General features: G+C 38.4%; 2 protein-coding genes across 2 annotated transcripts; one reads left to right on the forward strand and one right to left on the reverse strand.

Moving 5' to 3' along the window:
* The first annotated feature begins 4,184 nt into the window (after positions 1 to 4,184).
* Positions 4,185 to 8,071, forward strand: taf8 (TAF8 RNA polymerase II, TATA box binding protein (TBP)-associated factor). Its single transcript, XM_008414578.3, has 8 exons — positions 4,185 to 4,363; positions 4,643 to 4,796; positions 5,860 to 5,958; positions 6,046 to 6,108; positions 6,192 to 6,316; positions 6,423 to 6,570; positions 6,788 to 6,930; positions 7,374 to 8,071. The coding sequence occupies exons 1-8, from the start codon at positions 4,316 to 4,318 to the stop codon at positions 7,512 to 7,514; spliced, it is 921 nt and encodes a 306-aa protein (XP_008412800.1). The 5' UTR covers positions 4,185 to 4,315; the 3' UTR covers positions 7,515 to 8,071.
* Positions 7,757 to 12,535, reverse strand: LOC103467859 (ciliary microtubule-associated protein 3). The gene is made up of 5 exons (XM_008414579.3): positions 12,291 to 12,535; positions 11,844 to 11,939; positions 9,326 to 9,459; positions 9,141 to 9,258; positions 7,757 to 7,939 (listed from the first exon to the last, which is right to left on the reverse strand). The coding sequence occupies exons 1-5, from the start codon at positions 12,447 to 12,449 to the stop codon at positions 7,874 to 7,876; spliced, it is 573 nt and encodes a 190-aa protein (XP_008412801.1). The 5' UTR covers positions 12,450 to 12,535; the 3' UTR covers positions 7,757 to 7,873.
* Positions 12,536 to 13,114: the final 579 nt, after the last annotated feature.

The raw sequence follows: 13,114 nt of genomic DNA on the forward strand, positions 1-13,114 counted from the left end.
CAGAGGATGTGGTGTGCCTTGGATCATGTGCCGTTCCCTTTCTTCTCCAAACTTTTTTCTTCCCATCATTCTGGTACAGGTTGATCTTTGTCTCATCTGTCCATAGAATACTTTTCCAGAACTGGTCTGGCTTCTTGAGGTGTTTTTCGGCAAATTTAACTCTGGCCTGTCTATTTTTGGAATTGATGAATGGTTTGCATCTAGATGTGAACCCTTTGTATTTACTTTCATGGAGTCTTCTCTTTACTGTTGACTTAGAGACAGATACACCTACTTCCCTGAGAGTGTTCTGGACTTCAGTTGATGTTGTGAACGGGTTCTTCTTCACCAAAGAAAGTATGCGGCGATCATCCACCACCGTTGTCTTCCGTGGACGCCCAGGTCTTTTTGAGTTCCCAAGCTCACCAGTGAATTCCTTTTTTCTCAGAATGTACCCGACTGTTGATTTTGCTACTCCAAGCATGTCTGCTATCTCTCTGATGGATTTTTTTCTTTTTTTCAGCCTCAGGATGTTCTGCTTCATCTCAATTGAGAGTTCCTTTGACCGCATGTTGTCTGGTCACAGCAACAGCTTCCAAATGCAAAACCACACACCTGGAATCAACCCCAGACCTTTAAACTACTTAATTGATTACAGGTTAACGAGGGAGACGCCTTCTGAGTTAATTGCAGCCCTTAGAGTCCATTGTTCAATTACTTTTGGTCCCTTGAAAAAGAGGAGGCTATGCATTACAGAGCTATAATTCCTAAACCCTTTCTCCGATTTGGATGTGGAAACTCTCATACTGCAGCTGGGAGCGTGCACTTTCAGCCCATATTATATATATAATTGTATTTCTGAACATGTTTTTGTAAACAGCTAAAATAACAAAACTTGTGTCACTGTCCAAATATTTCTGGCTCTAACTGTATATGAGTCTGATACCATTTCATTTGCTAATGTTGGTGCCCTGCAGCAACAACACGCAAAGAAAGCGAGTGCACACATAAAGTTCTGTGCTTTTGATTTAGACCATATCCTTAACAAATTTCGGAATGCTGCAAATGGGAAAGTATCCAACATGCTTCCCTGGAGAAAGCAGATATACTCCTGCTTGGGTTTGAAGCAAGACATCCTAATCCTGTGGTTTCATATTTAAAACCTGATGCAGTCAGGAAAGCAGTAAAGGTAAAAATCCAAGAGATTGCTACTGTGGAGCAATCTCTTCACAGAGATTGCTCCACAGCAATCTCTGTGGAGGTGCTTGGACACTGATCAAGGAGTTACGCTGTGTTCAAAGGCTAGTCCCAATGTCTATGTAATTCCAGACGGGATAGGAGCTACTCTACTCCGTAATGTTGTTTGATCCCTACATCCAGAAAGCTTCTTATTCCTTAACATTCTTGAGGTAAAAGAAACACAAGGAACGGTCCAATCACTTCCTCAATGCATAGTTTCAGTCTTCTTTCTATTCATGATAATAAATGGACAGCCATCATGCAAAATTGTGTTTTTTGCATTTTTTGATGAGTTTAAGTGACTATCTGTGTATCTGTACTACTGGAAAGATACAGATTGAATTTTCTTTCAAGGTGACGTTATTGTTCTCTATCCTAATCTTTTAAAAAGTTCTTTTTGTATGTTTTCTCCAGCTTGTTGACATTGTCAATCGATATGACAACTTTGACCACAGAATTTGTTTTTATTTACACTCTTGCATGAAACTTGCTATATTGACATGGTTATTTCCCAACAATTGAAGAAGTTCTTTTCAAAATCTGACAGAAAGCTCAATCATCGAGTTTTAAACCCGGGAGAGTTGGAAGAAAGACCGTTACCTCAGTATATGGTGTATCTGCTCTACCACTGACCCATAAGTCACCTAGAAGTTTAAATATTTAATTTATCAGGTATTTTCTGATTACTAAAAAGACAAAAGACAAAAGATGGACATTGGCCATCACTGTGGCTAAAACTCCAACTAGACTAAAAGCTACCATGCAAAGTGTGCATCATCTGTTGTACAAATGTTGATTCAGCCCTAATTTGTGTTCTGTGTCAATTTCACTGAGTGTGTGACACATGGTCCTGTGTGACAAAGATCAGACGCATTTCCCAATTCACTTGCCTGACTTCACCCCTCTGTCGCGTGCAGCAAGATCTGGGTCGCAGGGCATGGAGTTTCAGGCAAAGATTGCATGCACACGCAAACATATACACACACACATGAACACTGCAGTCTCTTACCAAGTCAGGTGGGTTGCTTGAGTGCAGGAGCCAGAGCAGCACACGACTGCATGATTCAAATGATTGTGTAGCACCTTATCTGGCTGTGGAACTTATCTGTTGGTGTTCAATAAGGGGTATTACTTGTATAACCAAACTATCTTTGTCAGTCAATACGTGGGAGGGACTTTTCTCAGCCACACATACTTTGATTGGACATTGTTCAAGCTCACCTGAGGAAGACTATGTGCACAGTTACAACTCACCCAATACAAATCAACCACACGTGTTGTTCAGTTTGTGTCAGTATTGATGGATATGCCAAAACCCTATTGCTCGAGATTGTCCACACACCAAGCTGTTTATTGTATCTGCTTTGGCGCAAATGTGATGTCACATGCACAGCATCACGTACAAGGAGTGTCTCACTTCTTGCTCTACAACTGCATGCCCTTTGACACAAACAAGTGTGAATCTCTTAAAAAAATGACTGTAGTGTCTCATGAATATGCATCAGGTCTGAGGGAGTTGACGTGGCTCATCTCGCCCTTAAATTGCAGGATTTTCTCCTGCCTTTCCACCATCAAGATTGAGCCAAACACTTTGGGACAATCAAGACTTTGGTACGTGCTTCAAGGTGAGTTGTTGCTTCTAAAACACGTTGAACATTTTCAGAACTATTTTCTCAGACAAAACAAGTTTGTACATTTTTTTTTCTTAATTCTTTTTTTCAGCAGGGTCATCAAATCCAAATATGGAAAGCATAAGCGACATCATCCCTTTCGCCAAGGATCTGCTGAGCCAAAAGCCTACCCGCAGCATGTTGAAGATCTACATGCTCGGCTCCACTCTGGCTGTCCTTGGAATGGTTGGCGGAATGGTGGAGATGATTTTCCTGCCCTTTGCGGAGGATCACACCATAGAGGAAGAACTGGAGCAACTTCTCATTGAAAACAAGAAAAAGAAAGATGTACCAACAGCTGACACTACCTCTGTTCGTACTGAAGACGTGATGGCAGTCGTAATGTCTGAGGCGAAGGTCAAACATCCGGGATCTGCTTTGCAGAGAAGCTCAGCCAACCGTTTGCACGCATCTTAGGGAAACCTTTCGAACCCAGAAATGAACTCTGCAGACAGGGTTGTTTATGGCAGTAGTGATAAACCCTATCACCACATTAAACTGATCCCTTTTTCTGCATTATTTATTTCATATGTGGCTAAAAATGCAGTTTGCCCTTGTTGTTGACAAAACAAAATACGGTGAACTTTTAGACTGAAAAACTGCAGGATACAGTAATGTCTGGCTGCTGGGCAGCAGATTCTAATGAATGACTTGTACTGGATGTTCAAGGAAGAATTTTACATGTTTTAATAAACAGCTTTTCTTGTGCAAGCAAAATTCTACGTATTATTTTTATAACTATGTGGGCTAATTCAAATAAATTCATCATAAAATGTAAGCAAAATATAATTTATAAAATTCAAATTTAAAACAAAAAAACTGTTCATAATTGATTAAATAGTCTCATAAACTGGACAGTTTCACAAATCAATAATGGTTTTTGTCCTGACTTAAATAAGTGAGCAGAATCTGCACATCTCTGTTTTTTGGGGATTTGTTCACAAGAGCTTAGATACACAATGTATAATAATTTAGAGTGTTATGTCACTGTTCCGTGACATAATATTAGACATCAATTCTTCTAAAAAACATGAAAGCAGCATATTAATTTGAGAACTACTGTGATGATCCATCTTCCCGGTGATGGTCTGGAACAATTGTTTTAAACATATAAAGACACCATAATGTAAACAAAATCTCTATTTAAATTTTAGATTAATTTGAGGCAAATAAAACATGCACATTTTAGCTTCGGATGGGGTTTAAAGAGTGCGAAAATCATAGATTTTGGATTTGTTTTTTTCTGGTAACAGCACTAGATGGCAGTGTTACGTAAAACTGCAGGTGGATTCAACTTCCGCTCAAGTAGCGGAAACGACGTCATTAAACCGCACTATGTTTACTATCTGTGGCTACGCGCCAGTCGAATGAGTAAAATACGTTTACACATTTATTTAGCAAAGGAAAGAAAGTTGAAGTGAGTACAGATGGGGGATTCCTCGGCAGCATCGGGGACGTCGCTGAATTCAAGCGGGGTAAGAGTTGCTCTCTTCGGCCACGAAACAAAATGTAACGGTGTTTAAGCTAGGTAGCTTTAGCTCGCAGTCACACAGCAGGTATATTTCTTCAATGTCTTTCATATTGAGAAGGATTAGTTACTGAAAGTAAATATATTTACAAATTTCTGCGCTGTGTTATGAGCGTTAGGTTCAGATAACTTCCTTTTTGGTCATATCTACATATGTTTTGATAAAGTTGTAGCAAACTAAAGATAAAGGCTTTATTCAGGCTCTATTTCCTCCGTACTCTGTCAGCGGGGAGCTAAAGCAGCCTCCAGCCCCGCAGAGAACTACCAGCTGGCCCGGCGGCGGACCCTTCAGGTTGTTGCCAGCGCCCTGCTCACCGAGAGCGGCTTCGAGAGCGCCGAGAAGGCCGCCGTGGAGACGCTGACGGAGATGATGCAGAGCTGTACGTATGATTCATTTAACTGGAACATTTAAAATATTCTAAAGATCGTAAAACTTTCATGCGAAAACCTGAAATGGTGGCCGTCCATAAAATAATCATCAAAATAGAGCACTTAAAAAAAGGGATGTTTGAGAACCTGTCCTTTACTCCTCATTAGGAAGGGAAGAATAATCTTGGGCAATATTGCCAAAACTGATATCACGACATAATTCTTAAATGCCTTGATAATTTTTGTTTGGGTTTGGCCAAACAAATATTTCACTTCAAAACATTTTTTTTAACTAGAATAAAAAATATATTTATATATAAAAATATACAAAATCACACTATGCTTTTTGCACGTCAAAGAAAATACAAAAAATAGATGCATATAAATGTAAACTACTACTACTACTACTTTCTACCGCCTGTCACGAACATCTCCATAAGAGTAACAACTGTCAAATGACTACTTATGTTTCTGGGTAACCTTCCAGAAGGATAAAGAAGTACATATTACATCTTATGTTGATTTATTTTTATTTATTATTATTGTTATTTCAAATCAATTCTAAAAAAAAAGTACATAAAATGATGTTTCTTTTTATTTATTTATTTTTTAATATCTGTAAAATTTTGTCCAGGGATTTTAAATTGTTTTCTGCAGTTTTGAATTAAAATGTAATTAAATGCATTTTTCAGACATTAAGAGTTTGTGTTGACAATACTGAAATCCGTTCTCCACTGACATTCATTTAAATAAATAAATGAATGTCAACACAAACAAAATTTTCTTATTTTTATGCCACAAAAATAAGAAAACTTTTGTGGCAAATTTTCTCTTGTAATAACAAAAATGAATTCATTTTCTTATTTCAAACATAAAAAAGTCTATTTTATTAAAAAGCAGGATGTGATTTAAGAAATGGCAATTCTGTATTCACTTTTCTGTACAAACACAAACCCTTAGATAAGGAAGAAAAATCACAACTGGTGGTCCAAATTGTTTTATATTTGAATATTATTACATCCCTTTTGTTGTGAAATAGAAAAAATGAAATATTTGTCTTTTTTTTCCTTCAAGACATAACTGAAATTGGTCGATGTGCTAAAACGTACTGTGAACACACAGCCAGGAGCGTCCCGACGTTGTCGGACGCCGTGGTGACCCTCACTGAAATGGGTGAGCTCAGAAATCCACAAACCGACGGCATGCGTTTCCTGTTGCTGCCGACAGACTCGGATCTGATGAAATTCTAACTGTTTGTAGGTTTCAACGTCGACACGCTGCCTGTGTATGCAAAGCGATCTCAGAGGATGGTCATAACCGCCCGTAAGGAAGCTTTCTGCCTCTCATTTATGTTCCCCGTGTGTTTTCCAAACGTCTAGCGTTTTTATTTTCATTTTGAATTTCAGCTCCAGTGACGAACGCGCCGGTGACTCCTAAATCTCTGTCTGCTGGACAAAAGCGGACGCATCCGTCTCACATTCCCGGCCACTTCCCGGAGTTCCCCGACCCTCACACCTACATCAAGACCCCCGTGAGCCAGAAACCAGTTTTGGAAAACAAATCCTTGAAAATCAAATGAGCTTGCTGGTTTCTCTGAAGGTAACTGCTGATTACATTTGAACTTTTACGTCCTTCAGACATTTCGGGAGCCCGTGTCGGACTACCAGGTGGTGAGAGAAAAAGCTGCCACCCAGAGGAGAGACGTGGAACGAGCACTGACACGTTTCATGGCCAAAACCGGAGAAACCCAAAGCCTCTTCAAAGATGACATCTCTGCCTTTCCCTGTGAGTGATGTCATTGTAACGCTGGTTATTTTATACCTTGTTTGTTGAAATGAATTGTTTCTCAATAAGGTTTTAAGTAGAAAAAGTAACGTTTTAAGTCAATTCAGCAGTTTTTCTGTATCAAATCGGTATTTACTGATACTAAATCTAAAACATCAGTATCAGAAGTGAAACGAATGGATCACTGCATCACTAATACGTATGTGACTGATTTCAGTGATCGCTGCCCGGCCGAGCACCATCCCGTACCTCAGCGCCCTCCTTCCTTCAGAGCTGGAACTGCAGACTCTGGAGGAGACGGACTCGTCAGAGCAGGACGACCAGACAGACAGCGAGAACGCAGCAGGGAACGTTATCGCTGTAAGTCCTCACAGCTGGAGTCTGATGAGTTTAGTACTCAGTGGTATTTTTGTGGGCAATTTTCTTCAGAAAATTGAGTTTTTCTTACTGATCTTACCAATACTAATCATGTCTTTCAGTCATCCCTTCTGTGAGTTGTACGACTGAAAATCTTTGTTTAATTACAAGAATATAATTATTGTATTATTAAGGGTAATAATAAAAAGTCACAATTTTACCAGGAGAAACATTTAAAAATTCAGAGGAAAAAAGTTCTTAAAGAAAAAAACTTGCATCCTGACATGACAGTGAGCTATGGAAACCAAGAGTGGAAAATAAAATCCACAGCTTATTGCTTTTCTCTTTTGTTCTTCACTGTTCTATAACTATTTTTTTAGTGGCTTATTTAATTAGTTTGATACAGCAGCGGACACATTTTAACGAAAACTCTCTTTGCGTCTCAGGATGATCCAAGCGCTGACAAAGAGAACTCTATGCTGCCCCCTGGTAGCGTCGTTCCATCAAACAAGGCCAGCGAAGACAATGTGATCGACAACCCGTATCTCCGGCCCGTCAAGAAACCCAAAGTGAGGAGGAAGAAATGACTTCGCTCCTATGATGAACTCTTGTTTGCCTCTTTTGTTGCGGCTCAGCCGTGAAGACGTTTTCTCCTCTGAGGCAAAACTTAAAACCTGCTGTGAGAGCAGGAAGCAGCCGCACTAAGCAGATTGATGATGACACTGGTTTTTTTTTTGTTTGTTTTCTGTACACACCCACTTCATATTGGGATTTGTATGCAACAAATGTTCCACGTCACCTGCACCCACTTTTTTTCCAAATACAGAAAGCAAGTTTGTTTTTTTTATTAACTCTTACAGTATCTGCTCGGTGAGGATTTCTGCAGCTTCAGGCGACTCCTCGCGGCGTCCATGTTGTGATGTGATTTCATGCTTCAGCTGTAGAGTTAAAAGTACAAACTCAGATAGGCCAGTCTGCCTCTGTGCCTAACAAACTCGTAGTCGGCGGGTACCTGAGGGGAGGAAAGAAAAACAGAAGCTGGCTTTCATGTACAGTTTATACATCTGGGGTTCAACCTCTGTTGTTTGTGTTTCTACATTTATAGTGTTGGATTGTCTTTTAAATACAATGACTTGACAAAATAGTGGAGGTTTTTTTTTTTCTTCCTTCAAAGTTTGTTTTGTAAAACCTCAAATCTTTTTGGATTTTATTTGGATTTATGCGATAGCCCAACATAAAGTGACACATTTGAAAAGTTGGATCAAAATGATACTTGTTTTTTTTTTTTTACATTTTAAAAATAATGTGCAGTTTAGGGCTGCAACTATTGATTATTCTGACGATTAACTGGATACAAAAAATTGGCACATTTTGCTGATTTACACTTAAACCATTTTATACAATATTAGAAATACAATAGAAGATGCCAATAAACAAATTTAATTTTTAAAGAAGAAAAACATTTTATTGCCTGAAATGCATTGACAGCATTTATTTAGTGTTTGCTTGACACACAGGATGCATCTGCAACTAAAAAATACTTGTAAAAGAAAAAATAATCAGTACAGTATTGATTAATTTTTGGATTAAGTTATTAATAATTAAATATGAGAAGGTGCTTAAAAGGAGTTTTTTTTTTTTTGTTTTAAGAAAATTTGATTTGGTTGCAATGGATTTTATTTACAGGTGTCATAAACGAGGCTGAAACATCCCATTCACATCCATCCATCCATTTTCTTCCGCTTATCCGGGGTCGGGTCGCAGGGGCAGCAGCTTCAGAGGGGAGGCCCAGACTTCCCTCTCTTCCAGCTCCTCCGGGGGAACCCCAAGGCGTTCCCAGGCCAGCCGAGAGACATCGTCCCTCCAGCGTGTCCTGGGTCTTCCCTGAGGCCTCCTCCCGGTGGGACGTGCCCGGAACACCTCACCAGTGAGGCGTCCAGGAGGCATCCTTACCAGATGCCGGAGCCTCAACTGGCTCCTCTTGACGTGGAGGAACAGCGGCTCTACTCTGAGTCCCTCCCGGATCCCATTCCATCCCATTCACACTTTTCAGAAAATCAGCCACGTTTCATTTCCTTCCTGACCTAAAATATTTGATACTTTGTGTTGATCTATTACATAAAAGCCCAAACAAGACACAGTGAAGTTTGTGTTGTTCATGTGAAAAAGTTCAAGCGGTATAGGTATATATTTTGTTTTTTGGTGTTACTCACCGTCACTTTGACAGCCTGCTTGTCCAGCTGCGGCAGTTTGGACCAGTCCGGTTTCCCGAAGCACATGGGCCAGATCACCTTCCTGTTTCTTTTTGTGATGTGTTCGTACGTCCCGGGGCTGAGTCAGGAAGAAACGGCCGTTAGCTCAGTTCAACACTGCGGCGTAGTTATGGACCGTCTCTCACCCTGGGCTGTCTTCGGCGGTGGTTTTTGGCAGTTTGAATTTATATTCATAAGAACCGAACGGAGCTCTACCATGAAAAGGAACTCTGGATTTGCTCTGGTCTCTCTGGAACTGCTGAGGGGATGGCCGAGTCAACTGGAAAAATTCAAAAATGAATTTAAGGATTATGGATCAATCCATAAAGATGAATTAAATCAAGGTCAAGGGTCAAACATGACAGGATTGGTCAATATTTTAAAGGTGCAGTACTTTGTAAAATGTACTTTTTTGAGGTTGACGTCATGTTATAGAGTTATTCCCTAATCAAAATGACACCTGGAGTGTTGCTTTGATTCTCTCATGCATATTTGAGAAATACTTTAATATCCATGGCAACCGTTCAGCTGTGTAAAACGCCAAGGTGGACCTAGCCCCACCTTTGAGGCACAGCTCCTCCTCAGAGCTGCAGCTTCCAAGCTTCTGAGCTCCAGCATTGCACAACAGCTCTGCTCCTTCAGACTAGCCAGCAGCAATTAGCAAACACCTGGTGGAACTGCACACCTACTTCTCAGTACAACAATGCATAATAATGCGTTGTACAACAACGCATATCATAACATAAAGGAGGGATGTTATGATGACTTCCTGAAGACGGAGTTTCAGAAAGAGCGGGAGTTTTTAGACTGACGCCCAATTTCATTGCATTAAATTACGAAGTAAAATTTCTTTTCAGTCCTTTTTGATATCGACGGCATTTTTATAACAACTGAAGTTAACATAGTTACTTGATTGTGCCATTTTATAGCACAATAATACTGCCCTTTAAGTACACAGTTCAAGGTACTTAACTGTGTACCTTGAACTGTGTTGGTTTTGTTCAAAACCAATGCCTCCATACAAGAGCCTGAAAAATATTTTTCTTTAATCATGAATATTTGATTTATTGCTTATTGCCTTATTGCTTAATTCAATAATATTTGAAATTATTGAATTAAAAACATCACACTAATCAGGATTGACCTGAATAACAAACTTGTGCTTACACCAAACTTTTCTTTTTGTAATTTTAAATTTTTCTTTGTAAAAATTTGTTGATATGAAAGAAAATTTAAAACTTGGCCATCAAGTCAGATAATTGTCGAAAAATAATTACTTTTGTTTCTGTTCTGGGAACAACTGTGGACATTCTGAATGATTCTCTTTATTAGAAGTCTTAGTCAGAGGCTTTAGTCAGAGGCTTATTCCAAATCTTTGTAATACAGACTGCTACAGAAGCTATTTCCACCATTAACAGATGTTAATTAATATAAGCTATAGCAATATTTAATTTCCCTTTGGGATAAAAAAAAAGTGTTTTTGAATTTGATTTCTGTCTCTTATAATGTTTGCATTACATAATGAAGAAATTATTTGATTTGAGCATTTTCACGGTCCATTTAAACCAACAGCAGGGACTAAAATTGTAGATCTATAACCTTCAATCCTTTAGACATGAATGCACATGTATCATATTTGCTTTGTGATTCATAAAGTCATATAGATTCTTGAATATTTAGTATTCTCTGACATTATATGTAGCCTAATCCTGATCACCAAGCAGTGTGACTTATATTACACAAGATAAAAGACATAAAGAACATAAACCCATAAGGTAATCTCAGGTCAGCAGAGTGAAAACGCACACATGTTCTCTATTAAACTGAGTCAACGTCTCCATTTGATTCAGTGAGGGAAAAAAATCCAGCTCACTGTGCCAAAGATAAGAAAACCCATCAAACTCTGAGCTTCAACAAACATTATCAGGTTGTGTTTGTGCAGGGCGTCCGTCAGTGCTGCTCCAGAAATAAAATAGTTCAGTGTGAAGGATGTTGGTCTTGAGATGTAAACAGAGGAAAGATATGCTGCTGAGAAGGTGAAGTGGTTTTTTTTTTTCCAGCAGAATTCAACAGATCACTTTACACACGTCACTAGTTTATACGGTGCAGGTTGGAGTTCTGACAACCTCATGTTCCCTTATCAAAATGGAAAATATATCTCAGAATCAATGAAAAATCCTCTGAAGTGTTAGTTTACACATTAAAACAATAAAATGATCAGTGCAAAGAAATATTACACCAATTAGGATTTCTAAAGAATCTTCTAGATCAAAATAACATCATTTATTAAAACATCACTGTGATTTACTGCTTAATTCAAGTTTTAATAATTCATTATAAAATGATTGATTCCAGGTTTGTCACCCAGACAGAATCAGACTTGCGTTATTAAAATTTTGCTTATTGAGAAGGTAAAAAAATATATAGGCTATCTTTAATATTTTGCTATTTCACAAAAAAAAAAAAAAAACTTTGTTTTTGGCGCTTGAACGCCACTGTCTTCCAGCACTACAAAGAAAGGCTGCAGGTTATTTTTTATTAAGTAATAGCTGTATTTTATAGCTATATGCTGTCACATTTTCCTTCTTTTGATAAATGTTGACTGGTGTTCCTGTCGATAACTTAACAGTTAAAAACCGCTTTGACATGCAGTATAAACAATACCTTAAAAGGAGGGAAACGAGTGCCAGTCCGGGCAGAGAGAGCATATCCCTTGTAACTCTCAGGTTTTTTTCCTAGATTGTAAAGAATGGAGCGAAACTGTGAAGAGAAAGAAAACAGCGGTCCTCTTAAAATTCAACATAATGTTGACTAAAATCTCTTATCTCCGTATGTGTATTTATTTATTTATTTTATAACATCTTTCACATTTACAAAAGATTCACAGATTCACTCATTGGGATTTTCTTATCTGTAAAATCCACACACAAAAATATGCGGAATTTAATAATAAACAAAGCGGGGTGTAGGCTAATCTCCGTTCCTCCCCCAGCATTTTTAGATTAGACTATCCTCTCAATAAAAATGAAAATAAAAAAATACAACACAAAATGTGAAATGTGTACTGTCTGTATCTCAGGTTTAAAAAAAAAATGTGATCAGCATATTCACCTCATCGTTGTCATAGCAGCCCGGTCCGAGATGCGGCGGTTTCCGAGCTTCATATCTTTTCAAATGGTTTCCTAATCGGTCGAGTGCAAAATTTCCTGGGTAAATTCTCCTGTCCTGTGAGCTTCCGAATCTAATTCGAAGAGAAAGCGGGCTTGACATTTTACAGGTAAACTGCCGACAGAGCGAGTAAGACTAGCTGAAAAGTTTAGGGCCGTTGCTATAGTAACAGGGACGTCGCCATAGTAACACAACGCCGAAGTTGTGTAAAGTTCTGGAAGCTAACGGCTATGCTACAAGTCCAGACAGTAGCAACTACTTCTATGTAATAGAAAGAACCACGGTATGCAGAAAAAAAAGCATATTTCCGTTAGAAAACCTCGGCATTTTGAGATTATCAGAATTTTTTATAACAAATAAAACTTCAAGTCAAACATTTTCTATAAAAAACTAGAATTTTCTAGAACAAACACAAAATGTCAGAGCTGCAGAAGTTGAAAACTTTGCAAGAAAAAGATTCAAATGTTGAGATTAATTTAAAAAATTGGGGGTGGGAGGGGCGGAGTTCTATTTCTAGAAAAAAAATTCTAGAATTTTTCTGATTTTCAGAAGTCTAAAATGTTCAACATTTGAAGCTCAAATTGTCACTTTTTTCTAGGAATTTTCAAAACTTCAGCAAAACTTTACTCTTTTTCCATCTACCATGGTCATAATATGCACACCAACAATAGCCCTAAAACATTTATAAATACACACATACGCATTATAAATTATTACATTACACATGCTATATATGTGCACAATGTGTAATATTCAAACATTTGACA

This window comes from Poecilia reticulata, chromosome 7 (genome assembly GCF_904066995.2).
Source record: "Poecilia reticulata chromosome 7, P_reticulata-male-v2, whole genome shotgun sequence".
Taxonomy (NCBI): Eukaryota; Metazoa; Chordata; class Actinopteri; order Cyprinodontiformes; family Poeciliidae; genus Poecilia; species Poecilia reticulata.